Source organism: Mobula hypostoma, chromosome 17 (assembly GCF_963921235.1).
Source record: "Mobula hypostoma chromosome 17, sMobHyp1.1, whole genome shotgun sequence".
In the NCBI taxonomy this organism is placed as follows: Eukaryota; Metazoa; Chordata; class Chondrichthyes; order Myliobatiformes; family Myliobatidae; genus Mobula; species Mobula hypostoma.
In genome coordinates, this window is record NC_086113.1 from 47,614,011 (window position 1) to 47,632,499 (window position 18,489).

The 18,489-nt window shown below is 42.1% G+C and overlaps 1 protein-coding gene across 1 annotated transcript in view; it reads right to left on the minus strand.

Annotated features, from left to right (window-relative positions):
- Positions 1–18,489, minus strand: part of aldh5a1 (aldehyde dehydrogenase 5 family, member A1 (succinate-semialdehyde dehydrogenase)) — a 31,898-nt gene that overhangs the window by 11,920 nt on the left and 1,489 nt on the right. The window contains exons 2-5 of the mRNA XM_063069875.1: positions 9,688–9,771; positions 5,921–6,091; positions 2,843–2,959; positions 881–1,024 (exon numbers count right to left, since the gene is read on the minus strand). Coding sequence (XP_062925945.1) covers positions 881–1,024; positions 2,843–2,959; positions 5,921–6,091; positions 9,688–9,771 — 516 coding nt within the window. The remainder of the gene's footprint in view (positions 1–880; positions 1,025–2,842; positions 2,960–5,920; positions 6,092–9,687; positions 9,772–18,489) is intronic.

Consider the following 18,489-nt stretch of genomic DNA (forward strand, 5'->3'; position numbering starts at 1 on the left):
AAGCTGGCCATGTTTTCGTTAGAGGTCAAGGGAAAACTGCACTGAGATAATAAAAATGAAGAAAGGTTCCGACAGAATTAATAAGAATAATTTACTTCTTCTTGCAGAGAATTTAATAACCATGGGCTAGATTTAAGAGCAATGATAGAAAGTTTACTGGGAAAACATTTTCACTTGTGGATGGAAGGAGGTCTGGAACTCTGTCTAAATGGGTAATGGAAACAAAAAAAAAATCCATTGTTTTACAAAGCACTCGGAAGAAAACTTGAAATGTAACGGTAATGATAAAGAGCAGGAGATGAGAAGTAAGACCCCTTTTATTCCTTAAATTTCTACGATACTTGTGCTTGAACAACGGTGATATTAGAACTGCATACAGCAGAACAAAAAAAAATCACTGAAGTACCACCTCACATATCCCTTGATTGAAAATGTTATTTGGCAGGTCCTATGGATTACTTTAGTTTATCTGCTGCTGTGTTTAGTACCTGTATTACAGATTTCAAAAGTTGCCCTAGTGTATAGATTCAGTAGCTTTGTAATAATTAACAAGAGTAACATAAGATTTGTGCATTATTTAGGTCTGCCCCAGCTTTCCTGTTTCATATATATATATATATAAAAAACATTACACATTACACTGGTTGAAACAAGTGTAGCACTATTTATTTATGTTGTTAAAAGATTTATTTAAAAATTACAACATTTTAATGTGTATTTCTGAAACCAGTTCAACCAGTTCCAACAATAAAATAAAACCACAATGCAGATCAAATAGAAACTGACATTTTCCAAAAGACCTTTTCTCAAAAACTTCATGTGTAAAATAACGGTGAATACATCAGAACAACAATCCACCATAAGGCACGAAAACACTCACCTTTCCAGTAGCTGTGGAACCAGTAAAAGAGATTGCAGCAACAAGAGGATCAGTACAAAGCACTCCTCCTACAGCGGGTGTGTTGGACTTGGAGGAGGGAACAACATTGAAAACGCCTGCAGGGATCCCAGCCTGATCTGCAAGCTGCAAGGCAGGAAACTTCAGTGCACTGCATTAACATTAAAGAAATGTTAACACCGAAACTGTACGAATGCTCCCCCTTTGTAACAGACAAAATGAAAAACAGAACTTATTTAACCTGAATATTCTGTAAATAAACCTTTCCTGGGTTGTAAAATCCAAGATTTTTTTTCTCTCTCACAAAAACATTTGAAAGAGAATTTTATTCACAATTTGTTTATGCACAAACTTTGATATTTCTGTGAAAGTGCTAGCAAAGATATTTGCATTTATCTACAATTGGCAAGATGGACCAAGTCCAATGTGCAAGCACAAGGAGGCTTTCTGACAGTTTTATTGAACTGTGTAGCTACCAACTGAGGGTATGTATCCCGATCCTTCAGTGGATTTAACAACTCCTACAGGAGACTTTACAGGCAAATATGATTGGTTCCATGAAGTTTTGGTAAGGCACTGGAGAGCTGTACCCTGGTTAGATCCCCCACTGAGGACCTGAAGATAAATTAGAGAAGCTTAACAAAACCAATTCCCCAGCCTGAGATTAAATAACCAAAAGAGTTAAAATGTCTTTGTATTCTAATGACCAAGACGACAGGAACTTGAAAGGGATTTGGTACAAATATCTGTGAAGGAATACACAAAATATCTAATATCTAACAATGGGGTTATTTAAGCACAGACAGCAGTTATTTGCATATATTGAGGCAGTAGATAATCTATTTGCATACCCCAAGAAGAATGATAAGTCTTTGGTAGAGCAGTTTGATGAAGATATGGGATATTTCACAGTTTTCCAAGAGGGCATTAGATAGAAGCCAGACAAATACAGTGGATGATTTGATATGGAAACAATTCCATTATCTTGCAAAATTATGACTGGTGTTGGAGCCCAATGGTATTTGCCTAAATAGTTATGAAACAATTTCATCCATATGAAACAATGTCATAGTAAAGTATCTACATGAAACACTGTTGTAGGAAAGCAGCATCTATCAGCAGAGATCCCCACCACCCAAGTCATGCTCTCTCTATCTCTTCTTACTACTGCCATCAGGTAGAGCAGTGGTCCCCAACCACCGGGCCACGAGCATCTGCTATCGGGACGCGCGGAAACGATGTGATTTGGTGATTATGAAACGATATGAGTCAGCTGCACCTTTCCTCATTCCCTGTCATGCACTGTTGAACTTGAACACTAACCCCCTCCCCGTCGGCCAGTCTGCAAGAACATCGTCAATATTAAACCGGTCGGCGGTGCTCAAAAGGTTGGGGACCCCTGTGGTAGAGGGTACGGGAGCCTCAAGACTCGCATCACCAGGTTCAAGAGCAGTTATTACCCCTCAACCACCAGGCTCTTGATTAAAAGAAGATAACTGCACTCACTTGCCCAATCACTGAAATGTTCCTACAATCTCACTTTAAGGACTATCTCATGTCCTTGCTATTTATTTATATTTGTACAGTTTGTTGTCTTCTGCACTCTGGTTGATCTTCTGTTGATTCTTTTATGGTTCCTATTCTATAGATCTGTTGAGTATGCCCACAAGAAAATGAATCTCAGGGTGTATATGGTGACATATACGTACTTTGAAAATAAAATTTACTTTGAAAGACACTTCCTTCCCCTCCCCCCCACACACAGGGAACTATCCCATTAGATGTAATTGTTTTGTGTTCTACATTTCTCGGAAAGTTAGTAACAGCAAGGTATTCTGTGGAAAGGAGACTGACTGAGGGATTCATCAGTGTTCATCTACCATGACAAGTAAACAAACCAAAGTAGTTACATCAATTTCTCTGACTGTCATCTTCTTTACTCACCTCTGCCAGTGCTAATGCAGACAGGGGAGTATCTTCAGCAGGTTTCACCACTACTGTGCAGCCTACGGCCAAGGCTGCCCCAGCCTTCCTTGTGAGCATGGCACTGGGGAAATTCCACTGCGAAGAAAAAACACGGCAGAATAGTTTTACAGCAAATAATAGAAGTTAAAGATTGCATTCTTAGAGGAGTACCTTAGACAATTGGAAACATACATAAAGTTTAGCTTATTTGCTTCACTTCTTGAATTTAATTCATTACACTAAGAGGACGTGGAGTGGGCTATTGTAACAATATCGAGAAGCCTCTGATGTAGCACTTTTGACTTTGAAGGAAGTGACATAACACAAAGTCCAGACAGGTGCTTCATTTGGATTTGAGGGAACACGAAGATTTTTGCATGAGGTATTAAAGTGAAGAAGCAACGTCTCCCTCTCAGGCAGCTGTGACAAAAGTCCAGTGAAGTACACGGATGAATGACAGAGATGTTCTCTCCAGCATCCTGATCAAAGTTTAGTCCTCAACCAACATCACTAAAACTGATTATATAGTCAGCTACAAACACAAGAAAGTCTGCAGATGCTGGAAATTCAAAGCTACAAACTCAAAATAGAAACATAGAAAATAGGTGCAGGAGTAGGCCATTCGGCCCTTCGAGCCTGCACCGCCATTTATTATGATCATGGCTGATCATCCAACTCAGAACCCAGCCTTCCCTCCATACCCCCTGATCCCTGTAGCCACAAGGGCCATATCTAACTCCCTCTTAAATATAGCCAATGAACTGGCCTCAACTGTTTCCTGTGGCAGAGAATTCCACAGATTCACCACTCTCTGTGTGAAGAAGTTTTTCCTAATCTCGGTCCTAAAAGGCTTCCCCTTTATCCTCAAACTGTGACCCCTCGTTCTGGACTTCCCCAACATCGGGAACAATCTTCCTGCATCTAGCCTGTCCAATCCCTTTAGGATTTTATACGTTTCAATCAGATCCTCTCTCAATCTTCTAAATTCCAACGAGTACAAGCCCAGTTCATCCAGTCTTTCTTCATATGAAAGTCCTGCCATCCCAGGAATGAATCTGGTGAACCTTCTTTGTACTCCCTCTATGGCAAGGATGTCTTTCCTCAGCAGGTCAGGCAGCATCTAGGGAAAAGAGTAAACAGTTGATGATTTGGGCTGAGACACTTCTTCAGGACTCTTCAGGATATAGTCAATTATTTGTGAAGGCTTTTGTGTGTAAACTGCTGGCTTTGTTTCTTGTATCAGTAAGTCATTTAAAAAGTACTTCATTAGCTATAAAATGTTGTATCATGAGATTGTGAAAGGTGCTTGTTGTAAGGACAAGCCAGCGAACTACAGGTCAGTGAGCTGAACATCAGTGATGGGGAAGTTGCTATAGGGGATTCTGAGAGACAGGATCTATCTGCATTTGGAAAGGCAAGGACTGATCAGGGATAACCAACACAGCTTTGTATGTGAGAAATCATTTTCTGAATTTGATTGAGTTTTTTTTTATTGTGACCAAGAGCATTGATGAGGACAGCACAGCACAAAGTTCGTGAACATGAACTGCAATACCCCATCATTTTTGTAAAAAATAACTATAATTACAACTTTATATAGGAACATCTTTTCCAAAACGTTACCTTTTAATTAATTCTAAACCAGATACTGCTATTACTAGCAGTAAATCCTACATAACCGTTCAAGAACCTGTAGATCAGGGGCTCCCAAACTTTTTAATGCCCTGGATCCCTACCATTAAACGAGGTGTCTGTGGAACCCCTGCTGTGAATGGAACTGAAGGCCCTTATTATAATACAGAAATTAAGCAAATTAAATAGTTCTCATAACCAAGAGAAAAACCTGCAGATGCTGGAAATCCAAGCAACACACACAAAATGCTGAGGAACTCAGCAGGCCGGGCAGCAACTACGTTAAAGAGTACAGTTGATGTTTTGGGCCGAGACCCTTCAGCAGGACTGGAGAGAAAAAAGATGAGGAGTAGAGTTAAAAGGTAGTGGGGAGAAACAGGTGATATGTGAAACCGGGAGGGGGAGGGATGAAGTAAAGAGCTGAGAAGTTGACTGGTGAAAGAGATACAGGGCTAGAGAAGGGGGTATCTCATAGGAGAGGACAGAAGGTATTGGAAGGGAAAAAAGGGGGGAGAAGCACCAGAGGGAGGTGATGGGCAGGTAAGGAGATAAGGCCACACTCAGGTTTGAGGAACAATACCTTATATTCTCCATCCCCCTTTCCCTCTCTTGCCTCATCTCCTTGCCTGCCCATTATCTCCCTCTGTTGCTCCTTGCTGAACTGCCTTCCTGGCCAGTAGATCCCCAGCTGATCAGCAGACCCGCCCAGTCTGCTGGAGTTAACTTTGCACGCTAGGATCGACGTGTCACTACCACACTGGACTATGGGACCCGATGTCTACCCTCATGTGGTTTAGCCTGTCTGTCAAATGCTGCACTGGGGTGTGGCTGCTGGTACATGGAAACAGTTACTCGGAGCAGATTGTCTGGTAAGAACCAAAGGTAACATTCAAAATCACTGTCAATACCTTCAAATTCGTCAAAGTTCCTAACTTGCTGAAGTAGTGAAATCATCTCATTTTCACTCCTAGCCGTTTCTGGCATTTCCAAGTATGAATGCTTGAAACCGCAGTGAGCAAAACAGTTCTGAATTGTCTAACTGCTTACTTCTCGCCAACTATCAGAGAAAAAAAAATCACTGCTTTTGAACACACACACAACTGACTATTCACTCTAAGCACAGTGTAGTGTCTAACGGCTACATAATATGCACACGACTGACACCAGTTAGTTTGGTAAAAGTCTCCTTCCCCAATTAAGTGGCATATTGTCCCAAATAAACAAAGAGAATCCCAGCTATTTTCTCAATTTGTTTTTATTCTTTAAGAGTTGTCCCAAATAAGTGGCTGCCCCATTAACCAATGGCCTAATTAACTGGAATCATTATGCTCATTATGTGTATTTGCAAATTGCCCATTTTAAATGTGTAGCTTATGATTCAAATGTGTGGTAACAATATTTTATATCTCCTAAGACAGTACTTACAGGAGTTATAATAGACACTACTCCTATTGGCTGCTTCAGGATCAGGATCCTACGGTTCGGCGAAGAGGTAGGAACAATATCACCATATATTCGACGAGCTTCTTCTGAAAACCATTCCAAGAAGGACGCGGCATATGCTATTTCACCTACAGCTTCTTTCAGTGGTTTCCCCTGAAATGGACCAATTACTAAGAGTTAGTGTTACTACTGACAAGATGCAAGCAATGTAGAAGTATCAGCATTCATACTTCGGTACCATTGGAGGTTTCCGGGCCACGTGTATACAAGCAGTGTGGTGTTTGGATTGAAACATTACCAGGTCACAAGCTCAGCTGGCAAGCACTGTTATAAATTGTTTCAGGGATCTTAATTGTATATCTTTTATTTTGGTTGATTTTATATTAATTTGTGAATATATATAATACTGAGAATGATGCACAAATACTTAAGACAATATACTTGCAGTGGGCACTTTATTTAGGTACACCTGATCGTTAATGCAAATATCTGTTCAGCCAATCATGTGGCTGCAACTCAATGCATAAAAGCACGCAGACGTGGTCAAGAGATTCAGTTCTTGTTCAGACCAAACATCAGAATGGGGAGGAAATATGATCTGAGTGAGTAATTGTTGGTGTCAGATGAGGTGATTTGAGTATCTCAGAAACAGCTGAACTCTTGGGATTCTCATGCACAGAATTTGCAGAGAATGGTATGATAACAAAAGCATCTGGTGAGAGGCAATTCCATGGGCGAAAACGGCTTCTTAATGTGAGAGGTCAGCGGAGACTGGTTCAAGCTGACAGGAAGGCGACAGTAACTCAAATAACCACATGCTGCAATAGTAGCGTGCAGACGTGCATCTCTATACCTGCAATACACTGAACCTTGATGTGGTTGGGATACAGCAGGAGAACACTATGAACATACACTCAGTGACCACTTTAGGTACCTAATAAAGTAGCCACTAAAGTAGTGTATAACTCAAGACTTCAATCCCTAAAGACAATTGGGGTTATGTGCTAGAAGAGATTAATTTCACATTGTTTCCTGTTTACAGTATATGAAATGGAAGCTAACTGGTTTCCTATAAGTACTAAGTGTATGGATCTGCTCTCCATCCCTCTCTTCCTTGAGCAAGAATGGCATGGTTCAAAGCTGACATTGGTAATGCAGTTTTCTAGTAGTTACACTAATACATTTAGAGATCTCTTTTCAGTCTTTGCCAGTTCCTGAAACATATATTTCTCCATCGATATACCAATTATTGTTCAGGAACCTGGGTGGAAAAAGTGAACCCAATTTATAAAAACTAACCAAACGTACATTTGAATTGCAACGGCTTTACTTTGTGAACTAAGGGCAGAAACATATTTCTGATGAAAATACAGAAGAGCTCCAACTTTCATTGTATTTTTGGACTTAAATTGAAGCTCACCAATTGATTCAAAGTTACACAGTTCAATGATGAAATAAAAATTTAACTACTGAACACAAGTTCAGTTAAGAACATTAGACTTTAAAAAGGCAATCTGAGTGTGACCTTGTTTGAACATGAAACATTCTGAGCAATTACATCTTACAGTCTTAAAGTAATACATTCCAAAGGTTTGGATTATAGAATAGTGTATTACATGAATAAAGATTTTGACAGTTTACTCAAAAATCATTGGTGCTATTACAGTTTTTATTTTATATTCCAGAAATTACACAAAATATTGAATTTAAAGATGTTTCCTTACTTACTATGATTTCAGATTCTTAAACTAAGCTACATGGTGAATCCTAAAGCAATCCCAAAGCCTCACAAGCAAGAGAAAATCTGCAGATGCTGGAAATCCAAACAACACACACAAAATAATTGAGGAACACAGTAGGCCAGGCAGCATCTATGGAAAAGAGTACAGTTGATGTTTTGGGCCGAGAGCTTCCTCTATGGAAAAGTACAGTTGACGAAGAGTCTCGCCCCTAGCCTGCTGAGTGCCTCCAGCATTTTGTGTGTGTTGCTCTGAATTATCTCATTTTGATTTAGTAGCAAAAAAAAAGTAAATTACTTACATGTAATTCAGAAGCTGAAACACAATAGGAAATTATCTTTGCCCATTTGGATTTTATTTAGAAACTGAACAACTTGTATTTTTTTTGGAAAAGAGGGAACAAGACATCAGAAGAGACCGAATTCCAAAGGAGGTTTGAAGTGGGAAGCTGATATTGTTTGAAAGTGCAAACACGAGGAAATCTGCAGATGCTGGAATTTCAAGCAACACATATAAAAAGTGCTGGTGAATGCAGCAGGCCAGGCAGCATCTATAGGAAGAGGTACAGTTGACGTTTCGGGCCGAGACCCTTCGTCAGGACTAACTGGAAGAAGAGATAGTAAGAGATTTGAAAGTGGGAGGGGGAGGGGGAGATCTGAAATGGTGGGAGAAGACGGGAGGGGGAGGGATGGAGCCAAGAGCTGGAAAGTTGATTGACAAAAGGGATATGAGAGGATCATGGGACGAAGGGTCTCGGCCTGAAACGTCGACTGTAGCTCTTCCTATAGATGCTGCCTGGCCTGCTGCATTCACCAGCAATTATTATGTGTGTAGCTGATATTGTTGTTAGCTTTTGCCCTGGAGGGTTGGGGAAAAATGTTTGTGAGAAGGGATTTCTAATTAAGGATGAGATTCATTACAACAAAATAGGTTAGAAACTTCAGTATCTGAGCAGAAAGTTCAAAGAAAATGAGAGAACAGGTGATGTGAAAGGGGATGAGAGAGCAAGAGGTAATGAATGCAATGGCATTGGTAGTGCAGAACAGAATATAATGAGAGAAAACTGGAAAATAAATCACTGTGGGCTGCAAATGATTGTAATGCTACCTGTGTTTACAAAAACATTGCCTGCTCAATACTCAACATTTTATTAGAGATGACAAAGTAATAGAGCTCTGATTCACAAACAAGAACTTACAAGCTTATAACTGCCCTCTATCTGACCTCTATTTACAAGACAAGCATTTATCTGTTTTAAACAATTCTGTTTCAGATCAACTTGAAAACCTCAAGTCAATGGAAACGGAAAATTAAGTCTAATTCATAGAAAGCAATTCAAAATGTTTTATAATCAAATAAATCACATTTATATTACTTTATAAACAGCACACAAGAATTTTGTTCACTATTTTAGAAAATAAGCAACTTTTTAATCTTATGAAGTAGATTACATACATCACACTTGATTTAAAAGACCTACCTTTAGCTATTATGCATACAAAGCTCTAGACCTAACGCTAAACACTGCATATGTCTTGAAGATACATCAGGACTTGTGCTTGCTGACAAAGACAACCATACACACATGTAATACCTGCCATCTAGGAGAACAAATTGAGATCTGAATGTAATCTGAAAAACCCTGAATTATAATGTTTTCAGTTAAAAGGTAGTTTAAGGACTCAGAATTGTTAATGACATAAAATTTCATTGTGTCGTTTGATACATTTTGAATTATGGCATTACTCAAAACAATAAAGCACAAGTGGTTGTGTAGCCAATTTCTTTTATTTATAGTTTACCATTATTCAAATTTGGCTTTCCGTATAAAAGAGTTGGAATGCTTCTGCGTAAAACTCCTTTTAATATGTTTGCAAAGGTATTTAATACGTGGAAGTCTTCTAGTATAAATTTTGATACAACTTAAAAAAAAATAAATCAAACACATCTGAGGAACACTTCAAAATACAAATGATTTTGGTTAATTCCTGCTTTGTGTTACTCACTTACATTTTCTGCAGTAATTAGTTTTGCAAGCTCGTCTTTGTTCTTCATCACCAAGTCATACCATTTTCTTAACAGATTGCTTCGCTCCTGAAAATATAAATATCAAAGAAAAATCAAGTGAATGGTGTACAGTTTATACAGAGAAAATAAAACCACGTATTATAATAGTTACAATTCTGGCTATGAAATTTATATTCTTTTGTTTTGGAATAATCACATTAGCATGATCAAGTTTTTAGGTAAGCCTGGCATGCCTTCTACAGATTTGATCCTCTGGCTCAAGGGTAGTGGCTGAATGAGAGCAATGCGATCCCTTGGGTTGATGGAATACAATTCTGCTGCTGTTAATGGATGACAAGTGTTGAGGTGCTACATCTTTTCAGCATGTCACTCATTTGGCAACTTTGGTGTGAAGATGGGCTGTAGTTAGGTCTTTTATACTAACAGGCAAGCATTTCTGAAAAAACTGAACTTTTAAAAATAGTATCGAGTAGATTTTCCCCTCAAATTGGTTATGTCACCACCTGCCATAGACCAAGTCTACTGCTTCAAGTTTATTGTCATTCAATCATATACACGTATACCACAAAATGAAACAGTGTTCCTCAGGACCAAGGTGCACAACACAGTGCACATAACTCACACACAAGACACAGTAATATTACCAGAAATAAATTACGTATTATACAGTATATCCCAGAAGATGGACATTTAGCATAAGGGGCATTTACGACACGTTAAAAAGTAAACAGTGCAACACTACTGGCACTTCATTCGTGATCAGACCTTGCTGGTGGCAGAGTGTGATAAAGTTTAAGGGGATTGGGGATTCTCAAATTCCTGTAAATAATGGGTTAAGTACCGACTATGTCTGTGACTGCAGTGTGTTTGAATAATGTCTCACAGCTGCTTCTTTGGAGTAAGATAAGGGTTAAAGTTCACACAGATCCACATAAAATATCTCCTGATTTTTCACACCTTTTGGTTTCGACAAAAGGCGGTAACCTGATGGAAATTAGCCAGGACAGGACATTCTTAATTAAAGCATAAATTGGTGAATGTTCTTATCTTTGTAATTAAGTTTTGGCTCCAACAAACCAGGTAGCACATTCCTTTCTTTGATTAAAGTGGCTGGAATGTCTATCAAACTGATTGTTCTTTTGCATCAATAGTCCATTGACTTGGCTGGAATATTTATCAAACCGATTGTTCTTTTGTATCGGTGGCCTTATAACTTCTAACAATTCTGACATCAGGCAGTGAACTTGTTGAACCGCCGGAGGGATGAGAACGCTTCTCCCCTGATGTCGGGACCAAGTTCACTCGCCGGCTGAGCGCGAAGAAATAAACTGGTGAAAAGATAAGTAACGATCTTTTTGTGCTGTTGTTATCTGATCCGGCAAATTTACCTTTACAGGTGTTCAGCAGTCTCACGGCCAGGGGGAAGAAGCTGTTTCTCATCCTAACAGTCCTCGTCCTAATGCTACAGTACCTCCCGCCCGATGATCTTCCGAAACCCTTGGTGACAAAAATATCCCCTCTGAAGTACATTCTTCGTGGTTACTGCTCTGATCGCTTTTACTAAGTGGTGGTCAAGATAGCTGGAGTACTAATTCATCAACTGAGTGATAACTATTGGTGGTAACTGAGAAATCCTTGCCCATGTTTCAATCACGACACAGTGCTGAAGTTTCCGAGGGCCAATGTGTAAAGCTGCTGGTGGGCTTTATGACAAGATATACCAGGGAAGCTTTTGGATCAGAGTGGATGTCAATGTCAGGCTGTGGTGATTACCTCACGACTGAGGTCAGCTGGACCAGGTGTGCATTTGCAACATCCAAACCATGTCCTAGGCTGAAATCAGTTCGTCTACCCATTTTTATCCTTTTTATGAGAAACACTAACAATTTGATTCAATATTTCAAAGGCAGTGCCAAGTTTGACACCCTTTGAGAATGAACTGCTTATTGAATCATACAGGTTGTTTGGCCCACTATTTCATGCTGATTATGAAGTACCTTCTAAACTTTTTTTTCTCCTTTTTGTTTAATAGCACATTGCCAGTGTGTTGAGAATGGATCCACGGTAAAGCCCAATTTATACTTCTGCGTCAAATGTACACTGTAGGTACTGCGTACCCTACGCCGTAGGGTGATGTGTACCTCCCCAAAAAAGTAACTCACACGTCGCGGCGACACAGACCGCAACAACGGTGATTGGTCCGCTTGGTAGCATCACATTTCCTCCTACGCATTTCCGGTGGCTTTTCTCCGCCATGTCTGTACACCGATGAGAAATAAATGGTTGGAGATGATGAACCAAATCGTCAAATCCACTAGCCGACATCTGAAAACATTTGAAATGCATTTCCTCGTCCATGTCTCTCACGAAGACAGTGGCACAGAAACCCCACCGCTAACTAGCGGTTTGGCGGTGAATTGCAGAGCGAAGCAGACACAATAACGCATGCTCGCTACGGTGTAGGGCTATGGTATAGTGTAAATCATGCTTTAGTGACATGTCCTTTGTGTGAGATGTGGCAACTCTAGTCTCTCTGACAAATTTATCTGCATGAAGTGCATCGAGCTGTAGCTCCTTAGAGACTGTGTTAAGGAACAGAAGCTGCACTCGGATGACCTTCGGCTCATATGGGAGAATGAGGAGGTGGTCACCTCTAATTTGCGGGAGGCAGGTACCTGGGTGACTGTCAGGAGAGGGAAAGGGGCCAGTGCAGAGTACCCCTGTGGTTGTTCCCCTCAATAATACTGTTGGTGGGAGTGGGGGGGGGGTGAGGGAGTTGGGAGAGAAATGATCTACCGGGGGAAGTTGCAGAGACCATATCTCTGGCACTGAGTCTGGCTCTGTGGCTCTGAAGGGAAGGTGGTGGGGTGGGGAAGAGGAGAAGTGCAATAGTGATAGGGGATTCAGTTGTTAGAGCAGACAGGAGATTCTGTGGGCGTGAAAGAAACAATGGATGGCATGTTGCCTCCCAGATGCAATGATCACACAGATGACCAGATCCACAACATTCTACAGGGGGAGGGTGAACAGTCAGAAGTCGTGGTACATATTGGTACCAACAACAATGAAACAAGGAAAAGACTTTGCTTTGCTAATCACTCCTAGTACTTTGCTAATCACTCTTTTTCTGGCAAACGATCATCACAAGCAGTAGTCTGCAACTTCCCATTGGACTTGGAGTCAGGCTCCAGGTCCCAGAGCGTATTGATATGACTGAACCTGATGCTTGGATGACGATTTGGGCGCTGGGCCGGATTGAAAAGGTCAGGATGTTGGGACCAGAGGCGAGGGTCAGGCCAGTTCAGCTCACTGCTCTGTTCTGTGCTGAACTAGGAGTCTGTGGAAGGACTCTGTTGTGAACAACACACACAAAATGCTGGAGGAACTCAGCAGGCCATGCAGCATCTATGGAAAAGAGTGCAGTCGATGTTTCAGACTGAAACCCTTCGGCAGGATTGGAGAAAAAAGCTGAGGAATAGATTTAAAAGGTGGTGGGAAGGGAGGGAGAAACACAAGGTGATGGATAAAGCTTGAAGGGGGAGGAGTGAAGTAAAGAGCTGGGAAGTTGATTGGTGAAAGAGATACAGGGTTGGAAAAGGGGGAGTCTGATAGAAGAGGATGGAGGGCCAGGGAAGAAAGAAAAGGGGGGAGGAGCACCAGAGGGAGGTGGTAGGCGGGCAAGGTGAGAGAGGGAAAAGGGGGATGAGGAATGGTGAAGGGGGGGGGGAAGGGAGGGCATTACTGGAAGTTCCAACCTGAGTGTGGCCTCATTATGACAGTGGAGGAGGCCATAGATAGACACAGATAGAATGGGAAGTGGAATTAAAATTGGTGGCCACTGAGAGATCCCACTTTTTCTGGTGCTCAGCGAAGCGGTCTCCCGACCTACATCGTGTCTCACTGATATACAGGAGGCCACACCGGGATCTATGATGTCGTAGCCATTACAGAGACTTAGAAGACTCAGGGGCAGGAATGGCTGCTGAGTGTGCCAGGATTTAGATGTTTAAAAAAGGACAGGAAGGGAGGCAAAGGATAGTACCATGGCTGCAGAAAAGGAGGAAGTCATGGAAGGATTGTCTACTGAGTCAGTGGGTGAAGTCAGAAACAGGAACGGGGCAAAAACGCTACTGGGTGTTTTTTATAGACCCCCCCCCCCCCAGTAGTAACAGAGACATCGAGAAGCAGATAGGGAGGCAGATTCTGGAACAGTGCAATAAGAAAGGGTTGTTGTGACGGGTGATTTTAACTTTCCTAATATTAACTTGCATCTCCTTACAGCAAAGGGTCTAGATGGGGTGGAGTTTGTTAGGTGTGTTCAGTTAGGTTTCCTGACGCAGTATGTAGATAAGCCAACTAGAGGAGAGGCTGCACTTGATCTGGTATTGGGTAGTGAACCTGGTCAGGTGTCAGATCTCCCAATGGGAGAGCATTTTGGAGGTAGTGATCACAACTCTATCTCCTTTACCATAGTGCTAGAGGGGGATAGGAGCAGACAATCTGAGAAAACGTTTAATAGGGGTAAGGGAAAATATGATGCCAATAGGCAGGAATGGGGGAACATAAATTGGGAGCAGATGTTCTCAGGGAAATGCATGGCAGAAATGTGGCAAATGTTCAGAGAACATTTGCATGGTGTTCTGCATAGGCATGTATCATTGAGGCAGGGAAAGGATGGCAGGGTAAAAGAACCATGGTGTACAAATGATGTAGAAAATTTAGTTAAGAAAAGCTTATGAAAGGTTCAAGAAACTAGGTACTGTTGGAGCTCTAGAAAATTATAAAGGTGCCAGGTGTGACAACAAACCAAGTTATCAGACGATTGATGCTAATGAGAGAGATAAGGGAGACAACAGAGAAATGTTCAAAATGTTAATGAGAGAGGAGAGAGAGATAACGGAAAAGAAACACAATTCAGAATACTGACAGACCGGTTGCTTTGAACCTGAACTGTTTGAAGTTTGATGGACAGGCGATACCTCAGCAGGGGGATAAAAAGAACAGGTTCGTTAAGGCACGGCAGACACCACGAGATCGCAAGATAATGAGACCCTGGAAGAGCGGTGTGCCCGCACAAGTTGGTGAGAGTTTGGAGGTCCGGTTTGCGGGAACCGACCATAGACTCACAGGGTGTAAAGGTACAATCGGTGGGAACCTGGTGTGTGTGTCCGCCCTTGCCTGGGTGCCGGGTTCACCGCGGAAGAACAGTCGTATCCAGAACGGAGGAGTCACAGTTGGTGACCACAGCGGGATAGAAGACATAAAAGGGTCCGCCCGAAACCAACTGCGAAGAACATCAAAGGTCTGCCTGAATCAAATTTGCATCCTCCTCCTCCTCCCCCCTCCAATGGCACAACAGCAATTACTGTGAACTGTACTAAGCTGAACTGAACTCTGCATCACTTAAGACTGATCATTTTACCCCTAGACTGTGATAGAGCTTGGTTGATTCCTATTACCCTAGTTCTGTGTACATGTGTGTATTATCATTGCTAACCTGTTGCATTTATATCCTTACGATTAGAGTACTCTGTAACTTATTTCTTTAATAAAACTTTATTAGCTCCTAGTAATCCAGACTCCAATGAGTGGTCCATTTCTGCTGGTTTGGCAACCCAGTTACGGGGTACGTAACACAGGAAGGAGCTCAAGAATGAAATTAAGAATCAGGAGAGCTACAAAAGACCTTGGTGAGCAGCATTAAGGTAAACCTCAAGGCATTCTACAAGTATGTGAAGAGCAAGAGGACGAGCCATGTGAGAATAGGACCAATCGGGAGTGAGAATGGAAACGTGCATAGAGCTGGAGGAAGTAGCGGAGGTACTTAATTAATACTTTGCTTCAGTGAAAAGGACCTTGGCAATTGTGGGGATAACTTACAGTAGACTGAAATACTTGAGTGTATAGACATTAAGAAAGAGGATGTGCTGGAGCTTTTGAAAGGTATTAAGTTAGATAAGTCGGCAGGATGGGACTACTGTGGGAAGCGAGGGAGGAGATTGCTGAGCCTCTGGTGATGATCTTTGCATCATCAATAGGGGCAGGAGAAGTACCAGAGGATTGGAAGGTTGCAAACATTGTTCCCTTGAAAAGGAGTAGAGATAACCCAGAAAATTATAGACCAGAGGGTCTTACTTCAGCAAGTGGGCAAGTTGTTGGAGAAGATCCTGAGAGGCAGGATTTATGAGCATTTGGAGAGACATAATCTGATCAGGGATAGTCAGCATGACTTTGTCAAGGGCAGGTTATACTTTACGAGCCTGATTGAACTCTTTGAGGACGTAACAAAACACATTGACGAAGGTAAAGCAGTAGATGTAGTGTATATGGATTTCAGTGAGACATTTGATAAGGTACCCCATGCAAGGCTCATTCAGAAAGTAACAAGGCATGAGATCCAAGGAGACCTTGCTTTGTGGATCCAGAATTGGTTTGACTACAGAAGGCAAAGGGTGGTTGTGGACGGTTTGTATACTGCATGGAGGATGGTGACCAGTGGTGTTCTGCACGGATCTGTTCTGCTCTTTTATAAAAATCACTATGATCTGGATGAGGAAGTAGAGGGTGGGTTAGTAATTTTGCTGATGACACAAAAGTTGGGGGTGTTGTAGATAGTCTGGAGGGTTGTCAGAGGTTACAGTGGGACATCGATAGGGTGTAGAACTGGACTGGGAAGTGGCAGATGGAGTTCAACCCAGATAAGTGTGAAGTGGTTAATTTCGGTAGGTCAAATTTAAAGACAGAATATAATATTAATGGTAAGACTCTTGACAGTGTGGAGGATAAGAGAGATCTTGGGTTCCATGTCCATAGGATACTCAAAGCTGCTGCACAGGTTGACAGTGTCGTTAAGAAGGTGTATGGTGTGATAGCCTTCATCAACCATGGGACTGAGTTCAAGAGCTGTGAAGTAATGTTACAGATATACAAGACCTCAGTTAGATCCCACTTGGAGTATTGTGTTCAGTTCTGGTCACCTCACTACAGGAAGGATGTGGATACTATAGAAAGAGTGCAGAGGAGATTTATAAGGTTGTTATCTGGATTGGAGAGCATGCTTTACGAGAATAGATTGAGTGAACTTGGCCTTTTTTCCTTGGAGTGACGGAGGATGAGAGATGGCCTGATAGAAGTGTACAAGATGATGAGAGGCACTAATCGTGTGGATAGCCAAAGACTTTTTCCCAGGGCTGAAATGGCTAACACGAGGGGGCATACATAGTTTTAAGGTGTTGGAAGTAGGTACAATGGGGATGTCAGAGTTAAGTTTTTCCACACAGTGAGTGGTGGGTGTGTAGAATGCACTGCCAGTGAAAGTGGTAGAGGTGGATACAAAAGGGTCTTTTGAGAGACTCTTAGAGAGGTACATGGAGCTTAGAAAAATAGAGGGTTATGCAGTAGGGAAATTTTAGACAGCTTCTAGAGTAGGCTACATGGTCGGCACGACATCATGGGCCGAAGGGCCTGTAATGTGCTATAGATTTCTATGTTTCACCAGGCACAGTATATGACCCCCAACAGACTCACGGGTGAAGTGTCGCCTCACCTGGAAGAACTGTTTGGGGCCCTGAATGGTAGTGAGGGATGTGACGTAGGGGCAGGTGTAGCACTTGTTCTGCTTGCAAGGATAAGTGCCAGCAGGGAGATCAGAAGGGGCGGACAAATGGACAAGGGAATCGCGTGGGGAGGGTTCCCTGCAGAAAGCAGAAGGTGGGGGGAGGAAAAGATGTGCTTGGTGGTGGGATCGCATTGGAGATGGCAGAAGTTGCGGAAAATTATGTGCTGGATGCGGAGGCTGGTGGGGTGGTAGGTGAGGACAAGAGGAACCCTATCCCTGGTAAGGTGGTGGGAGGATGGGGTGAGAGCAGGCGTGCGTGAAATGGAAGAGATGCGGTTGAGGGCGGTGTTGATGGTGGAAGAAGGGAAACGCTTTTCTTTGAAGGAGGACATCTCCTTTGTTCTGGAATGAAAAGCCTCATCTTGACAGCAGATGTGGCGGAGATGGAGGAATTGAGAGAAGGGAGGTGTCAGAAATGGACCAGGTAAATTTGGGGGCAGGGTGGAAGTTGGAGGCAAGGCGGATGAAGTTGACAAATTCCACATGGGGGCAGGAAGCAGCATCAATGCAGTCCTCGACGTAGCATAGGAAAAATGTGAGATGGTCACCAGTGTAGGCTTGTAACAGACTGTTCCACGTAGCCAACAGGCAGGCAGGCATAGCTGGGACCCATGTGAGTGCTCATGGCTACACCTTTTGATTGAAGGTAATGGGAGGAGCCAAAGAAGAAATTATTCAGAGTGAGGACAAGTTCCGCTAGGTGGAGGAGAATGGTGGTGGCGGGGAACTGGCTGGGTCTGGTGTCCAGAAAGAAACAGAGAGTTTTGATGCCTTCCTGGAGGTGTATAGGGACTGGAATGCATAGTAAAAATAAGATGATGGGGGCCAGGGAACCTGAAATAATTGAAAAGATCCGGAGCATGTGAAGTTTTTAACTAACTGATTTATTTTGTATTGTAGAATCATACAGCACAGAAACAGGCCCTTCAGCCCATCCAGCTTATACTAACCATTAAGCATCCATTCACATGAATCCTCTACAATTTATTCTTCCAACTTTTAAAAAAAATCAACCTCCTGCACCTGCCCAAAGCTACACTAGAATTAACCTGCATGTCGTTGGGATCTGGGAGGAAACTGGAGTCAATACTAGCAGTCAGAGGTCAACACTAACAGGCACAGCACTGGAGGTGCGGACTGCATCCAGGTCACTGAAGCTGCATTGC